The 18,814-nt window shown below is 39.7% G+C and overlaps 1 protein-coding gene across 1 annotated transcript in view; it reads left to right on the forward strand.

Annotated features, from left to right (window-relative positions):
• The window catches only part of PGM5 (phosphoglucomutase 5), a 69,650-nt gene that overhangs the window by 48,448 nt on the left and 2,388 nt on the right, over nt 1-18,814 (forward strand). Inside the window, exons 8-10 of the mRNA XM_066568923.1 lie at nt 4,663-4,798; nt 5,719-5,902; nt 9,406-9,540. Of these exons, the coding sequence (XP_066425020.1) occupies nt 4,663-4,798; nt 5,719-5,902; nt 9,406-9,540 (455 nt within the window). The remainder of the gene's footprint in view (nt 1-4,662; nt 4,799-5,718; nt 5,903-9,405; nt 9,541-18,814) is intronic.

The raw sequence follows: 18,814 nt of genomic DNA on the forward strand, positions 1-18,814 counted from the left end.
TGGAGAGTATAAAAATGTGTGATTGCTGACATGAATGAAAGACACAAATGAGCTATTTGATTGTCCATTGCAGTAATACAAATCTAAAATAATCTTAGTAATTTGAAAAACTGATCAGATCAGAATGCCCCTAAATCTCCACTTGCCTAAAATATTGCTAAGTTTCAGCAGGATGAAAAATTTGTAAGACTCAGGTATGTGCAAACAAAATGATTTGGCGTGAGCTTGTGAACTCCTGTGATTTTCTTGTTTTAAAATCACATTTATAGAATACAGTATGATAGACTGGGATTACTAATTTATGGAAAAGCAATTATCTTTTATTCATGCATATGACCCACAAGGTTTGCTTTCCCTATCAGAATTGGATGTCTCAGATACAGAAAAAAATTAGCTTTCACATAGTAGAAAAATCATAATATGAACATATTTGCATGATTTTGCTTTGTTTCTCAAGCTACTGCCTCTGAAGATTTTTCTTCCATTGCAGACTGTGTAAGTGGCGTACTTCTCTATGAATGGGAACATGCTCTGAGAGTTTTACCCAGTTTGTTTACTCTGAGTTTGGACATAGCCATTAACTGTAGTAAAAAAATAACTTTTCCTACTGTTATATAGAGAAATAATGAATTAACTTAAAAATAATTTGTTGAAACACTTGCAGTTATTATAATTTCTCTTACAAATGCAAATTAAATATAAAGGGTTAATCAGAAAAAAAATTCGTTTACTCCTCTTTTGTGCTGTCTCTTTCTGCTTCAGGTCATTGAACAGAATCAGGAATTAATTAATTCCAGGATGTTTCAATTAAAAGTAGCACTGAGAATCATCCTGAGGTTACTCAGAGCCCCAAGAAAGCTGGGGGCAGTGTAAGTATTGCAACTTCAGGAATACAGAGCTGCAAGGCACCTTTTCCTTCTTCCCTTTGTTCGGGACAGGTCTGCCTCTGCAAATTCATTGGATCTGTAGAGCAAAGAATGGTGTTAGCTGAACTGAGGCAGCAGAGCAGAAACTCCCTCCCGAGAGTTTCTACAATGTGAACTGGGCAGTAGGACTAAGTTAAGACAGAGCAAGCGAAGACACCTACAGATGGTGAAAATCAGAGTAACAAAATTGCAGAAATAGATTTTAATTTGCTGAAAGGAGGAAGGGCAATAAGTACAAGAACATATATGTATGCAGCTGATCAATGTTTTTAGTTTCACTTCCATTAATACTAACAAACTGAAACACTTTCTGGGCACAAAGAATTTTTGTCCTTGTGTCAGGCTGGTATTTTTAAATTGGTGATTTTTGATTCTGAAAGAGAATCAGGATATCTAGATCCTAGATGTCCAGACTTTTGTCTCTTGGTTACCTTCTCCCACTGCTTTCTCTTTCCAGGGAAGGGGCATGCAAGGATAGAGAACATGCCAAATCTGCTAAATGTTTATGAAGAATAATACATTCAGCCATCCTCATATAGATTTATGCACTTAAGCCATACCAGAACAAAGTTCAGAATGTAGCAAAGAGCGCTTCAGAAATGCTTCTGTCCACGTTTCACTAGAACATTTTGGTTCAGTGAAATATCCTTAAAGTGTTTGCTAAATCAGAACTCATCTCTTTAATGTTCAGCGTAGCCTGTTATTCCATTGTCACGATATAGACCGTTTTGCTGAAGGACTGCAGTGCTCTTCACTGTGTGATTTGCTGGCCTGCAGCCTGCTGAGTGTTATGTAGCAGGAGAATAAATGGTCATTCATATTGGGACAAATTTCTGAGAGGTTAAGCTCAGTTCCATGTCTCCACTTTTGCTGGTGTCTGTTGAGACACTTAAGCCATTTAAATGGCTGGTGATAATCAGCAACAGAGATGACATTTTAGGCAAAACAGAATTTTTTTCTGTGCTAAGGATGAGTGGCTGGAAGGGGAGACATGCAGGTTAAGAGGGAAAGGAACAGCCATGGTGGGTGAGCCTGCTGTTGCCAGGGCCTTGTCTGGGCCCCTGGGGCTCCCTCACTCTGCCCAGGAGCAGCACCAGGGCTGTTGGTGCAGCACCCCAGCAATGCTGCAGCAGGGCCAGTGTCCAGCTCCCCACAGCTCTGCCATGCCAGGCCAGGGGTTCCCCAAAGCCAGGCCTGTCCATGCTCCCACATCCTGGCCTGGTATTGCCCTATTCCCATTCCCAGGAGGTGCCTGATGGCTGGAGCTGGGGCTGCCCTGGTACCCCAGCTGCCCTGCTGTGCGCGTGATGGGACTGGGCAGGCCCTGGCTGCTGGCCTGGCTGCTCCTGCCCTGCTCTTCCCAGTCCCCTGAGCATCCCCAGCCCCTGTGGTGATGTAATAACTTTCCTTGCTGTTACCAGAGGAACAATATATCACGGGGAAGTGAAAGCTCTGTTCTGGATTTCTCTTTTGGTGGCAGGGGCAGAAGCCTGCACCATTATCTGGGAACAGACTCTTGGCTTTGGTGACAATGACTGTGACTCTGCTACCTGCTTTGCCTTTATTATACATAGGACATATTGCTGCTGTTCCTGTAGAAGATATACTTAAGCTGATCTACTCCCTTTCTGCAGTGAGGGAGTAGAAGAGGTGAGAGATGACCTTTAAGGTCCTTTCCAGCCCTAACAATTCTGTGATTCTATGCCTGAATGTCTGAGAGACTGACTCTCTGTAGAGGGACGTTTGTTTTCCTTTCTTATCTGAAGCTATTTGCAAAGCTTTGAGAGCTCATAAATAACCCTGCCCTTTTTTTGTGACTGGTTGGCACTCCGTGCTTTCACGGTACTGGAGCAGGGATAAGAGTGAGCTGTGTCTCCTCTTCCAGCAGCTCCTCAAGCACCAGGCCTAAACTCTGGCTGTTGTAATAGGGCACTGCTGTTGTTGCAGAGAGCTTGCAGATTACAGAACAAGTAGCAAAAAAGAGATATTCTTACTATCATGACAGCTACTTTGCAAATGTGAAGGCATGTTACTGTCTCAGCTCTTAAGTCCATCCAGAGTGTTCTTGTTTTCTGTAAAACCTAACACACAGACATAAACAAAATCTTCAGGCAAATCTTTATCCTCATCAACAAGTGTTCAGTAATCATTCCTATACAGCTTGAATATTGTGCTGAATAGTAATTTGCATTTATTTAACCCTGTGGTAGTTAACTTAATGTTAAAAATAATTAATGTTAAATAAACAGTGTTGAGGTTGAATGTAATGCAGGAAGTCTAAGTGGCAGGCAGATCAGTATCAGACCCAGGACAATGGGCTCTTAGAAAATCCATATGAGCAGAGGCTGCTGATTGTTGCTTTCTCCCAAGAAGAGGGATTGCAAGTTCAAGGTAACAGCAGTGATTGACCTAGGAATCATGGTGTCTCTCTGCACATCTTGTTATTTTCCTTATATGACTTTAATATGTTGACAATTTTTCACCAGATTAACAGCTTCAGTTCATCAATTTATATTATGGGAACTGTCCTCTGCCAGTAGCAAAACACTGCTATTTTGACAAATGGCTGGCTGTGTGGACCTTGCAGCCTGTTATGTAAAGCCAAGCTGTACAAAGCAGTCTTGCTGCAATAGGATTTCTGTGTTTGAGGAGGAGAATATTTCAGAAAACAGGTTTGCAGCATAAGAATTTTTAGATTCCTCTCTTTTGTTAACTAAGGACAGATAATTTAATTGGTTGCCTCCATAATCAGTAGGTACTTCATGAAGTAAACAAAACTTCTGAATTGCTGCACTTGCTTTGTACTCATGGATTAAATAATGTGTGACTAGACAGAAAACCCTAAGGCTGCAGCCAACAAACTTTAACCAAATTTAGTAGTATTATGCCAGAACAGTGGCTACATGTTTGATATCTCTTCAAGTTTCTTGAGTCTGTTAGCTTATAAAATTGCCAGCAGTATTTACTGTGTGCCAGTGGACTTGGATCTTACTGAGATCTGAGACCACATGTTGAATCGTGTGGGGGATTCCAAAACTGTTCCTAGTCTTCATTGTTGGAACAAATTTTTTCTTCATAAATACAAACCTATGAAGGGATCTAGACAGGAGCATCCAGTCTTCTTTAGCACTGAGAGGTAGGAAGAAGTATAAAAAAGGGAGCAGTCCCACTCTCTAGTTTGCTTGGTTTCTTTTTTCGCTCTGGAAGAATCATTTCAAGCACTTGCTTGTTGTCCTGACTGGAGGTCATGAACATTCTGGAAATTTCCCAGTTTTGGGAAGTTCTTTCTCTGCAGTTTGACATCTGCAGATGAGCATCCGCAGAGATAAGGAGATGCTGTTGAGCTTGACTCTACAAAGGAGAATCTTCGTCTCATGTCTGGGTTTCGCATATCTAGCCCAGTTCTGGGAAACAGCAGCAGAGATGTGAAAACACTGTATATCAGTAAGAAGGAATAATGACTACACGTGTTTTCATACTGCTACTGTTTATCTTCAGATACTTGCACAGATGTTTATTTAACTTTGCAAGTATGAGCTTTGTCATGTATAAATAGATCACATTTTAAGCATTAGTTCTGGTTTTCTGTCTAGAACATATCAGAGGTGCTGGGGCTAGTACTATTGATTACTTTTATGTGACATGCACAGTCAAATGAGACATTTTCCCAGCCTTCTTACCTTGTTTTCAGATTTGCAGTGATACCAAATAATGTGCTTAATGTCTGTCTCTTTAGGGTCTGACCACCTTCGAGAGAAAGATGGACTGTGGGCTGTGCTAGTTTGGCTTTCAATCCTTGCAGCTCGAAAGCAGAGTGTGGAGGAGATTGTCAGGGATCACTGGGCGAAATTTGGCCGGCACTACTACTGCAGGTGAGAAAATTGAGGAAAAGGCACTTAGGCAGCTGATAGGAGCATTCTGCTACAATCATTGCTTGTTTGGATGTGCTCAGCTGCACTTAGGTGTGCATTCATACAGAATGAAAATGTGCCTCAGATTATGACTGTTTTGTAGACAGGCTTTTTCGGAGGAGTAAGAAAAAGGAGCTACATGTATATGTCACTGCTAGCATATGAGTAATTTTAAAATATTGAATGGCAGAAAGATTTGAATTATTTACTTGTGGAATATATAGGTGCACCTTGTTACATGATGTTGAAAAAGAAACATAATCCTAGCAAGATTTGTTCCTGCATTTTTTTCTGTAAGTGCCTCCATGTGACATTGTTTTAGTGAGAGCTGAAACCCATGCCTGCTTCCAATTCAGGATAACTCTTCCAAAGATAAAAACATTTACTTATTTTTATTAAAGTCTCAGTATGGTGAGTTCTAGCTGTCATTTTCATTTTTGCTTCTGCCTCTCTCTTAATCCAGGGTTTGCCATTTGTAAGATCTTTTGCACACAGCTGTTCCTCAAAACTTGTAGCAAAGTTCTCTCTATTTCACTTGTCTGTTGAGCACTGCACTGATTGTGTCATTAACTTTTGAAAGCTAGTTGTGTATTTTCTATGCTGCTTTAGAAATTGCATTTTCTAGATGCTTTCTGTTGATTTTAGAGTCAGGTGGCCAATTTAGAGCTGTGGTTGCACACATGTAATGGTTGGATGGCACAGGATTGGCATGTGTGTGCTGGTTTCATTTGCAATCAGTACTTCGGAGGTACATTTCTAATTTTTGAAGTAAGTAGTAAATTGCTAACTGTGAGTATATAGAGTTCTCTGAAAGCAGAACTGTCTTCTCAGCTCTGAGGACTTACTTTCTGATTCTATCTTTTTTTTGATATATGTGCAAGGTTTGATTACGAAGCACTGGAACCCAGAACAGCGTATTTCATAATGAGAGACCTGGAAGCTTTGATCACTGACAAATCATTCAGCCATCAGCAGTTTGCTGTGGGTAACAATATCTACAGTGTGGAAAGAACAGACAGCTTTGAGTACATAGATCCTGTGGATGGCACTGTGACCAAAAGACAGGTATGTCTGTAGTGATGGATTAGCAAAATTTTGCAGCTGTCATATTGTCTCCAACAGTGTTGTTTCTGAAGTTCAGCTGGCAACACTGTCCATTTATTTATGGGATGGTGTTTCCCTTGCTATGATAGATACTGCATTTCCTACTTAAGATTAGCTCAGCCTGGATAAGATAATCCACCTTTATTTTATTTTGTGCTTGCTGTACATAACTGGGGACAATAGTGACACAGTGAGCATAGGATGGGATGAAGTCCCTGTTGAAAGCAATGCATGTATAGGGAGGGTTCCTTTTCCAGAACAGCAGAAAATACCATACAGAAAGAAGGTCTTCCCTTTTGCAATTTGCTGTCTGAAATCTCCACTGGCTATCCATTAAAAAAAAAAAAAAAAAAAATCTATTGTAGCCAGTAGGTTGCAGAAGACTTTAGAAGGTTGTAGCCTGTGCAGGCATATTTGACATCCCTAGCCCAAATTACCAGCTCCTTCTGGACTGAGATTCCTTGGTTATCAAGAACTGCAGTTCAAACTGAGCTTTCAGTGTTTGGAAATTCATTATGTGCTCAAAATTCATTATGTACTTTTACCAGGTGTAAATTTATATTCAAGTAACTAGAATATGAGCTGTGACTCCTATTAAAGTTTGTCCTGATTTTATGCTGTTTATGTTTTTATGGTCATGGTTTCTCTAGTTTTTAAATTATTTGACCTAAACAGACCCTAGGAAATGATATTACAAGCCATTAAAACTATCGTCATGCCTTTCTTCTCAGAGCCCTTGTAGTTTCCATTCATCATTGCATCCAGAAAATATGAGCAGCCTGTCTGCCACTGCGCTACTTTCTTGTTGCGTATTACTGCTGAAACAAGATACGAGGATATTGTCATATCCAAGTCGAGTGGAAAATTACAGACATGGCTAACTCGTGACCTTTGTAGTTCAAAAAGCAGCTTGTGAATTTTAATTGCACTTTTCTTTCCCTTAATTTTTTCGTCCAAAGCACTTACTCTGTATGGGAATATAATTGCTAATCATATCACCATGTAACACAAACAGAGAAACATGACTTGGTTTTTCAGACAGACTCTGAAGGGGAGCCCATAAAACCAGAAAGCATGTCTTTTCATCGGGAGTAGCTCCTATTTATTCAGAGTACAGTTCAACCAGTTTGTCCTTTGGCAAGGACACATTCCTAGCTTCATATGTCTGTAGCCTCAGTGGGATTCTCCAAGCACACTAAATTGGAGAGGTTATTGATCTATGCAAATGAAACAACAGTTCACTGCTGCCATTTTCCTTGGGTAGCTTGCTCATCATCTAAATGCAGCTATCTCTTTCAGACTGTCATAGGCTTTGTGCGGATTTTTCAGCTAAGTGTTCAGGACCATGTGCCAAGTGTTATTCCCCAGAACACAGGGGAGAGAGATTTATATTCAGTGTAACTGCAATGAATGAGAAGCTGGCTACATGGTAGTTATTCAGTGTTAATAAACAACATATTCAGAAAACACGGCAATGAGAAAATAGAAAACAAACAATACACACAGACTGTTGCTTCTGATTAATTCTGTTTCTTGAAACCCATTAATATTGTTTGTCATGCTGCAATAATGAGACTTAAAATCAAATGAAACATTCTGTTGTTCTTGAAGACTTCTAATTTTTAAAGCCGTACTGTGTTTTTGCACATATCAGCACATAAAAATGCTGCTCCTGAGAGTCCAGCAAGCCAGGGATGGGACCAGTGGCATTTTTACGTAACATCTGAATTATAAGGATGAGAGGTAAAAGTTGGCCATTATACTAAGAGACAAAGGCTCCAGGGAGACCTTATTGTGACCTTTCTGTACTTCATGAGGGCTTGTAAGAAATATGAGGACAATTCTTTTAGCAGAGCCTGCTGCAGTAGTACAAGGGGTAATGGCTTTAAACTAAAAGAATAAATTTAGACTAAATGTAAGGAAGAGATTTTTTTTACAATGGGAGTGATGGGACACTGGAACAGGTTGTCCAGAGAGAAGGTGGATGCCCCATCCTTGTAATCATTCAAGGTCAAGTTGAATGGGGCTCTGAGCAACTGATTGAAGATGTCCCTGCCCACTGCAGTGAACTTGATGACCTGATGACATCAGGACTGGATGACTTTCAGAAGTCCTTTCCAACCCAAACCATTCTATGAGTCTGTGATTATCAAACAATGCCTTATATGGTGCTAAAGATGTTTTGGCATATATCTAAGGAAACAAAGGTTTTACTTAGGTTTTACTTATACTTTAGAATATTGACACACTGCATTTCCAACATCGGTGTCTTGACAAGCTGCTGATAAAACTGGAAAAATAAAATGCATATTTTTAAATTATCTTCTTTCATTTTTAATGGCTTACTGTCTTTTAAACAGAAGTAACAAGGATCTCAGTTTGTGCACTAGACCTTTGACAGCAGAGGGACAAAGGGGAAGAAAAGTTCAGTGGCTTATCAGAGGCTGTACTTAGTCTAAGGATACCATTTACATAAAGGGAACTAGAATGTGTATTAGTGCACAGCTGGTAGAATATTGCAACACGACAACAATTTATCTGTGCAATTTAGTCCTCTGGCCTTAATGGCCTTCTTGTACAGAAGCTGTGGATCCAAGAATATGACCTGTGGTCTGTAGAAAAAAATGTTCATATGTGCAGTACAATGGGGGGAGAGAGAGAAAAAGAAAAAAAGATGTGAAGATGGCAGCAAAGAGCAAATTTTTAGTTAATTAATTAATCAATCCTCTTTATTATGCACAAGTTAATGTGCATGAAGTAATGTACTTGAAATCAATTAACACCTTAAGTTTTCCAAATTGTACTATAGACTTACTAAAATTCTTGCAGTCATATATTGCTGTGTAGTATTTGAGGGGTAGCAGCTCGTCCTGTCTCTTGTATTCACTATTGACAACTATTTTTTGATCCAGGGATTCTGTAGCTGTTTTGTTAGCCACTTACCCTTAGTGATCTTATACCTGTTTCTCAGGCTGTTGATTTTGTGCTTTGCCAAACAGAGTAAGAGCAAATCAAGTAAAAGAAATAAAAACCACAGTAAGAGAGTATTTGTTATTAGGAGTGGGAGGGAATGCACAACATCTTTTTTAGTGTTTAGAGGGGAAAAAAGAGTATCCTGGTTCAGGGCAAATTTGGAAGAGATCCAAATCCATCCGCAGACATCACAGTCCAGGAGCAGGAATGTGGAGGAGTGAGTGCAGTGTCTCTCCCCCCTTCACTCTCTGGAATACGTCTTAAAGGTGCAAAACTTATTATTTAGCATAAACAGAACAAGACAATTGAGGATAAAAGCATCATATAGTCAACCGAGAACAAAGAGTAATGAGTGTGTTGTCCAAAGATGTGGGGAAAGAAGAATGGCATTCAGATGACTTTTCCTTTCACTTTTGTTCTGGAGCAGTGGCTGGTGATTTGTTAAGGTACTGTATGATGTTCCATGTATGATGTTCCTTCTCCTTTCCTAGGGGCTGCGGATTATTTTTTCAGATGCTTCCAGACTCATCTTCAGAATGAGTGCTTCTAGTCATGTGAGAGCTACTCTGCGGATCTATGCAGAGAGTTATGAAAAGGATCCTAGCCAACACAATAAGGAACCACAGGTAATGAAACAGGATCGTAGTAGGTCAGTAAGTAAAGCACTGCCTCGGTAATAGCAGTGGCTACAGGTTTTCATCTTTGATCAGCGGCAACACTCAATGCTTTGGCCCAGGTACTGTGTTTGTAGATGATTTCCCTGGTCTTGTAAGTGTACACCTTTTGAGGAAGGACCAGCAGTTTTAATCAATGACTTCAAGTCTGTTAAGAGAAGTCATTCTAGTTAGAATTTTTTTCAGAAGTTTTTTAGAGTTGTGATTTGATTTATGGAACAGTATTTAAAAAATAAGATAACCATTTTTGAAGGAGATTATCTGAGAGCCACTTAATTAGGCCATCCCAAGGACTCTTCACAATCAGAGTACAGTTAGGAAATGTGGATACCAGAGTCTCAACAATGTAGGGATTCCTTGTAAGGGAAAGACTTGTAGCTGTCTCAGAATTATCTCATATCATAACCAGAATTTTTCTTAAGAAGAGTAAAGCTTAAGAGCAAGCTGCTGGATTGTCCAGCAGATGCCTTATGCAATGAATAAAATAAATCATGCTCCACACTCTTAGGTTCTTCTCAGTAAATGTTCTTTATGCTGTGATATACAAGAGAGGACTAAGGATATTTCATGGAAAAGAAGTTAAGCATTTTGCTTGTAGTAAATCAAAACTCCATAGTATTAAGTCTCATGTAGTTGTGTCTTCATGACTGGAATGCAAATGCAAATCTAGGAAAGCACATATGCTGTCAAATGAATTTGAACTCTAGGTAAGTGTTTGATGCTTCACCAGATTCTGACCATAAACTTAGTGAGTTTCTTCTTACGCTTTTAAACAGTTGCATATCAGTCATAAAAAGTGCTTCAGTTGTCACAGAAATGTTGCAGATCCCATGCCTGCAGATATGATCTATTAAATTCTTCTTGCTTTTGCTTGAGAGAGGTGCATGAAGTCTTGCCAGAATACAGACCATGTCCAGGGAGCAGTAGGAATGGGTCTGCTGCACAAGGCAGTAGGAGCCAGGCATCCTGCTGCACCACAGGCAGGGCCCTCCTTGTCCAGGGGACAGTCCTACAGCAGGAAAGTGAGGAGGACAGGGCAGCTCTCTGGTAGAAAGCTCCCTCAACAAGTGATGGATCAGAGGCAGGGTTCATCTGGGGCAGCAGAAATGGAACCAGAGACAAAGCTGGAGACAAGGATGAGTAAACCTACTCAGGAGACAGGGTCAAAGTCAAAACTGGAGACAAGATACAGCATATATCCAAGCAGTCTTTCAGGGAAAGAAGCTGCCCTGAAAGCGTGGGCCTGAGGTTCACCTAGGCAGCAGAGGCAGAAATAAGGCTGGAGACAGGCACTCCTATGGCTTAGCTCAGGCAGGGACCAGCACCCCATGGACAGGATGTAATGGACCTTGGCCAGGGTGCAGGGGAAAGTCCTCAGGGGATCCTAAACAGGTCAGAATAGCTTATGACTGTCCTCAAGGATTTCAGAGTTTGGTCTTTCAGCACACCAAAAGGGTCTGTTATTCCCAAGGACAGAAAGAAGGTTGGAAGGGATTTTTTTTCTGTATTGGTAACAGAGCCTGTCAGATCACAGCACTTTTGGCTGTTTAATCAGAATATTCACTAGTGAACAAATAATCCCAGGGGCAGAAACGTCATTGCCTTGAAACTTGCTACAGGGACTTTCCTGCATTTATGCAGTGCAGACAGGCATTTTGATATCCAGACTGCCTCAGGAAATACATGGTACTGTAAACACCCTCCTCATCTCCTGCCATGTGCATAACATCTGGGATAAATAGAAGTTCCATCTCAATTAATACAATAAATTCTTTATTTGGTTTCTCATTGCTTAATATTGCACAGTTCCCACTGCTTCTCTTTCCTTGCCCTGGCTGCATGCTTTGCCAACAACATGCGTGCATTAGAAACAACAAGGTCATAGATTGTATCCGACAGGCAGATGGCGGACTTCAAGACAGTGCATAAATTTTAGGAGATCCTCATGTACAAAAATAACTAAACGTTTCCCAGGAGAACATTTGATAGTCTTCAGTGAAGTATGTAAAAGAATGTGAATAAAATACTCCTTTTTCAGAAAACAGCATTGTTAAAAAGGGGTGCCATAGTTTTCCTGATACTGTAATTCCTTTATTGTTCAGTTTGCTTCAAAGTTCATATTGACATGCACGCATCTAAAAGAGGTGTGACAGATTTGTAGTTTCAAGAACTTTGTTGCCTATTTGCTGTCAGTAATAGGAACACAGCATATATGTAAGTGGTCAGTTATGGAAAAAGCACTGACATAAAGGAGTATGTTAATTATATATGTATACTATATGTATTACCTTATGGTATTTAAGAAAGTTGTTACATTTTGAATTATATTTTTCTGTAGCTGAGGAGACAATTGTATGTGGTTTCTGTATTATTGCACTCTTTTTGAAACAGCTGATCAAGAAAATCTCCCTTCCATACCTTTTATATCATAAAGCAAAACAAGATTATTTGATGATTAGCTGCTTAAGTAAATATTCAGATGGTCCTGTTTATTGCACCATGTCTTTCCAGCACCTTGTTTTAGATAATGCACTGCTCCATGTTTTTGCCTGGTGACAATTCCAGTCAAAACCTGAACTGAAAGGCAAAAATACCTTGATACATCTTTTGCTTTTTGTGACAGAAAATAAATGTCTCCATCTTGACAGGCAACTCAGTCATGTTGGAGGTTCCATTTTGTGGAATCATTATGGTAATTAGCTTGACTTTGCCTCATGCCAGCATCCTTTCCCCCCTCACACCCTTTCCTGTTCCAGACAAAGCCTTTTCCAAAATTAATCATCCACCTTTACAGTAGTGTTCAAGTTCTTTTATTTTGCTTCTGCAGTCTTTGACAATGTAGCTTCTGATGGTGAATTTTTCACAGATAAGTAAATGTCTGAACTACATCTTCCAAGCATGTTGAGATGTGCATATTATTCTGGAACATTAATTGTGGCACTTTTTGAGTTGAACTGGACCTTCTTGACCTTTTGTTCCAGTTTATATGTAGGCCAGTATGTGTTGTAAACCATGGGTGTTAATGAATGTAAGAGTCACCCAAATCATATTTTAGTACTATCTTTTGTACAATTAATTGGTAGTACTTTCTACCTAGCATAAAGCACCGACAACTTCCTGATGTACAGCAAAGGTCTTCAGAGGAAAGTGGTAAAACATGCCAATAATGTATGTTTGAGGTCATGGACAAATGTGAATAGCCATGACTTCTGGCTGTTGAATGATCCATTTGAAGAAATTAGCAGAAGCAGCTTCATGGACACCTGGGAAATAAGAGGTTGCTGCTTTTTTCTGTTCAGTTCTTTCTGCAAGCCAGTATCAACAGTGAAAATCAGGAGCAATAAAGAAAAATTAACATCATACTTTGTCCAAAGTATATCAGAAACAACTCAATGTTTTCAATTCAAACAAATCAAATTCAATTCAATATATTACTCATTTGAATATTGCATAACTTAGAGTGGTGATGCAATCTAGATCTAAAACAAAGTCTTGAAAACAATGCTGAACACTTTTCTAAAACTGAAATATTCTGCTCTAAAATTGAACATCACTCTGTTGATGTGACTTGTCACAAGTGATGCCCCTCATCACTGGGCATTCCTGAGAATAGTGCTTTCCAGATAGTTAAAAACTATTTAAAAAGAAATACTTTTTAAATATAAATTTTCCATGCAAAAACTATTTTTAAATAGTTTTTAACTATTCAGATAGACGTCCAACTAGCATTTCAGAAAGCTCAGTTCATTATAACAAACAACAGGCTTCTCTCTGAAATCTTACATGAATTGGGCTTTTATGCATTGGCATGTATCTTTTTCTAAGTGAACAGAGTTATGAGTTTTCCTAAATTTAATACAGTTATAAAAAGTAGAGAGATGTTCAATGGGCATGAACTACTAAAATAAGACTTTGTTGACCTTTAATCTCACTTATAGCCTTATTTTGTTATGTTACCTCAATATTTGATATTTGTACATCGCCACACATCTTGTCCTTTGTTTAGCCACATGGATGTATTATTGAACTTGGATAAGATTCAAACAGGAAGTTTCATATACAAAAGCAAAGGAAGCAATGAGCCGCCTTGATTGTACTTGTAAATCCAGTGTGTTCTTCAACCACATGTTGTGCTGCTGTTTCAGGGTAAATGTCCTGAAAAGAGTATCAGTAGTCATTAGTCCCCATTATTCTGATAATGACTTAATTAGCTCTGTTTACAGTACATTATAATTTATTATGTGAGTTCTGTCAGCAATAAATAGGTGTTGACATAGAGTCACAAAATTATAGAATGGTTTGGGTTGGAAGGGACCTTAAAGATCATGTAGCTCCAGCCTTCCTCACTAGACCAGATTGCTCAGAGGTCCATCCACACCTGACTTTGAAGATGGAGTTTGGGACATATACAGCTTCTCAGGACAGCCTGTTCCAGTGCCTCAGCAGCCTCACAGTAAAGAATTTCTTCCTAGTATCTAATCTAAACTGTCCTCTTTCAGTTTTAATCCATTACCACTTGCCCTGTCACTACATGTAAAAAGTTCCTCTCTTTCTTGTAGGCTCCCTTTAGGTGCTGGAAGGCTGCAGTTAGGTCACCCCCAAGCCTTCTGTTTGCCAGGCTGAACATACTCAGTTCTATCAGCCGTTCCTCATAGGGCAGGTGGTCCATGCCTCTGTTCAGCTTCGTGTCACTCCTTTGGACTTGCTTCACAGGTCCCTGTCCTTCCTGTGCTGGGAGCCCAGAGCTGATGCAGCCCTGCAGGTGGGGTCTCAGCAGGGCAGGGCAGAGGGGCAGAATCCCCTCCCTGGCCCTGCTGCCCACACTGCTCTGGATGCAGCCCAGGACACGTGTGGCTCTCTGGGCTGGGAGTGCCCATGGCTGGGTCATGTCCAGCCTCAGCCACCAGCACCCCCAATTCCTTCTGGGCAGGGCTGCTGGGATCTGTTCATCCCCAGCCTGTGCTGGTACCAGGGCTGCTCTGACCCACAGGCAGCACCTCGCACTTGGCCTTAAAAATTCCGTGAGATTTCCATGGGCCCACTTCTCAAGCTTGTCCAGGTCACTCTGGATGTCATCCCATCTTTCAGGTGTGTCAAGTGCACCACTCAGGTTGGTGTCATCTGCAGATCTGCTAAGGGTGCACTTGATCCCTTTGTCCATTTCATTAATGAAGATACTGAATAACAGTAGTGCCATTATGGACCCCCAAGGGACACCACTTTTCACTCAACTCCATTGGGACTCTGAGCCATTGACCACCACCCTCTGGATGTGACTGTCAAACCAGTTCCACTGAACAGTCCACCCACTGAGTCCATCTCTCTCCAGTCAAGAGAGAAGGATGTTGTGGGGGACTGTGCCAAAGGCTTTACAGTAAAATAAAGATAAATGACACCTGTAACCCTTCTCTTGTCCACTGATGCCATCACTCCACTGTAGAAGGCCACTGGCTTGATCAGACAGGATCTGCCCTTGGTGCAGTTGTGTTGTCTGTCCTGAACCACCTCCCTGTCCTACGTGTGCACAGCTCTAGGGGCATCTGTTCTGTGATCTTCCCAGGCAGAGGTGGGGCTGACGGGTCAGTATTTCTCAGTATTCCTCCTTTCTACCCTTCTTAAAGGTGGGTACAATGTTTTTCCTTTTTTCCAATTACCTGGGACTTGCCCTGACTGCCATGACTTCAAATATCAGGGAGAGTGGCTGTGCAATTATATCAACCAATTCCCTCAGTTGTGTGCAGTCTATATTGGGTACTCTTTAAATGGGACGCAGTGAATCACAAATACTGCAGTTACTTTTGCTGTAGACTAGTAAATAACGGACTAGTTAGCTACTATGCTAATCATAAGATTAGCAGTAGCCAAGCAAAGACTTCGGGGCAGGACTTGCTTCTTTGTGTTTTTATTGGAAAAGGCAAGCCAATTAAAAAGCACAAAAAAAAAAAAGGTTAAGAATACATCTTGATCATCAAAGATTCATTTCATGAATTTCTGAAATGAGCTTTGAAAAGTGAGCAGCAGAGAGAAAAACCCTCTGATTTGCAGGTGGACCTTATTTGGTATATGAAAAATTTTTGTTATATGTGATTGTATATATGAGTGATTATAGAAAATTATTGTTTATGGTGTGAGATGGTCCAAGAGCAGGGAACTGAGATGAACAATCCAGAAGTCCTGGGTTCTAAATCACTTCATTGGGACAAAATTAAAGGAATCTGTGTGGTTTTTGCAAGGCACATACAACACTAAGCACAAGTGCAGTTTGCTAGACAATTATTGCCTCTCTGTTTACTTTTGAGGGGTTTTTAGCATTACTCTGTTTAGCTATCAGAACAGACAGTACAGTCCATAAAAATTATATGAAATTGTTCTGGTTTCATGTGGCTAGAATTAATTTTCTTCTTACTAGGTGGTGCAGTGCTGTTTTGGATTTGGTATGAGAATAATGCTGATAACACACTGATGTTGTAGTTGTTGCTAAGTAGAAGTTAACCCATGTCAAGGACTTTTCAGTCTCCTGTGCTCTCTTAGTGAGGAGGTCCACAAGAATCTGGGAGGGACCATAGCTGTGATGGGTGACCTGAACTGGCCAAAGGGATATTCCATACCACAGCATGTCTTGTTTGGTGTATTAACTGTGTGGGAGTTAGCTGTGAGGGGCTGATGGCTGCTCAGGTCAGGCTGATCGTCAGTCAGTGGGTGGTGGGTGCTGCATTATGCATAATTTGTGTGAGTTTAGTTGGATTTTATTCCTCAATCTTTTTCCTTTTATTATTAGTTTTGTTATTGTATCTTAGTTTATTTCAGTTATTAAGCTGTGCTTATCTAAGTCCATGGGTTTTACATTTTTCCAGTTCTCTACCAATCTGCCAGGGTCAGGGAAGTGAGCGAGCAGCTGTGGGGCACTTAGTTTCTGGCTGGAGTTGAATCAAGTTTTGCCTTTACTGTTAAAATTCATAAGATTTTCTCAGAGGACCCATGGAATATGGAGACTTATATGTTTGAACACACTCTTAGATAATGCAGCATGTTTGTGCTATTCAGGTCATTTAGCTTCAGATTCTTCTCGAAGTCATACTGTAGAGTGAAGACATTTTAAATCAACTGGGACTGCAAAGGAAATAAATCATGGGACACTAATTATCAAATATTCCACAAATCAAGGAAATTAGTTAATCAAACCTAATTTTCCCTTAAAGCTCTTCGGTTCTACTAGAAAAGAACTAATCTTTTGTGAACATAAGAGAAGTTCATGCTCCACTTGGTTTCCATTTTCCTCCTGTTTATTTCACCTTTCATGCCTGCCCTCCTCTATTGCCAGAGGCATAACAACTGGTTTCGTGACCTTTATTGTAATTCTGTTTGAGTTAACAGGCAGACTATGCACAAGACTAGAGAGGTCAGTTTCCTTTTTTTCTGTGGAAGGTCTTCTTCTCAGCTGAATCAAGTGAACACCACCAGTGCTGTGCATATTACAGAGTCAGTTCAGTTTGTTTCACAATGAACCACATCCCTTAGATCCTTAGAGCAGGTGGCTGTTAGCATAAACCTTTCCAAAGACTTCTGGGTGTTTTTGGAATGGAAGGCCAAAGCAAGCACACTGTGGTGAGCTTTGTGTTGAGCCCCTACGGCAGGATGTACAGGCACAATGCTGAGCTTTTTAACATGCAATCAGGTACATTTCAGCCCTTCCTAACTTTTTGATAAACCTGATGCATCATTGGGAAAAATCTTTTCTGTGACCTTGATTAGAAGAGAGGAAATTGTATGGAATTTTCTTGCAAGATCACAGACAGAAAAATTGCTAACGAGCCAAGAGGAATTATACGTGTCTGACAGCTCTGGTACAGATTATTCCCAAGGAAAAAGCTTTTAATCTGTATGTGCCTGATGTTAGATATCTGCTTGCTTGATTTATTTTCTCGTAATCATTCCTCCCAGCTATTTTTTTAGAGATATAACTTCTACCTATGATTACTAAAGCAAGATTCTGATTAAGTCAGTTCTGTTAATTTTCAATTCTTATATTTTATCTAAAGGGTAACATGCCATATGTTCTTAACAGTTGCCAAGAGATAAGTGGGCTATTTAACATCCAGAATAATTTCAACTGTCACTTAGAGTTGAAATGTCAATAGTAAAGTTTTACAGTTTCTCAAGTAGACAGAACCAATAAAAAATACTTTTACAAAAGATCTCCTTGAGATATAGAAGTCTTTCTAGAGGAATATTAGTGATAAGTGATTGTTGGCTGAAATTTATCTCTTGCAGCTGAAATATAAACTATTCATGGCAGATGTAAAGGAATTTTTAAAAGGCATATGTAGTCCTAGTTTCTTGTTATTCTGTCCTGTTCTTGCCATTCCCTACATTATGCACTTTTGCCTTTTTTTACATATTTTGGATGAAGAAAGTATAAAAATTAAATTGAAGTGTGGAAAGACAGAATTAAAAAAGGACTTTCTCTGTTGAGAAGCATGATTGCAACAAGCAGAATACTTAGTAGTAATTGGAATCATTTGGCAGGCGCAATTGTTTTTGTAAATGGGTGTCACATAAACTCATTTGATTCTGTGTTTTGTTCCAGCATTGTGTAAAATGTTGAATGTGGATTTTTTTTTTTAATTCAGAGTGCATTTCTTGCCTAAAAAAGCAGGATCCAGTAAAGTGGGTCAGGACAGTTGCTTTTTGATTTTTCTTGTACTTTTTAGATTAAATAAGGAAGAGGTTTCTTAGGGGTGTGCTGGAGAACTTCAAATGCTTTAGTCTCATCCAGACCTTATAAATTGGCACATTTTAATATTTACTTTTGCAGCATTTGCTCACAGATATGAGTTTGTGCTCTACATATTAATCTTCTCTAAGTATGTTTGACTTTAATAGACTTGTGTTCTGGTTCAGTGATTATTCAGAAGATAGATATCTACAAATATGGAGCTTTTTTAACAATAACATGTCAGACTGCTCACACTTGTGCATAACTGAGCTTAATCATAAACTCACTTGACACCAGTGGCATTCATGGTGTTATTCCATGACTCTGCTTGCACAGTTAGTCTCTTCACTCTTTTTGATTTAACTGACTGTTTGCATAAGTAAAGAAACACCTCATCCTGTCAGAAACTGTCAGGTGGCTGAAGTAGATTCAAAGTATTGATTATACAGGCTTATAAAAAAAGGTATCTGTAAATTTCAGCTCTCCAGAATTACTGTTCTGTTTCATTTG

This window comes from Molothrus aeneus, chromosome Z (genome assembly GCF_037042795.1).
Source record: "Molothrus aeneus isolate 106 chromosome Z, BPBGC_Maene_1.0, whole genome shotgun sequence".
NCBI lineage: Eukaryota > Metazoa > Chordata > Aves > Passeriformes > Icteridae > Molothrus > Molothrus aeneus.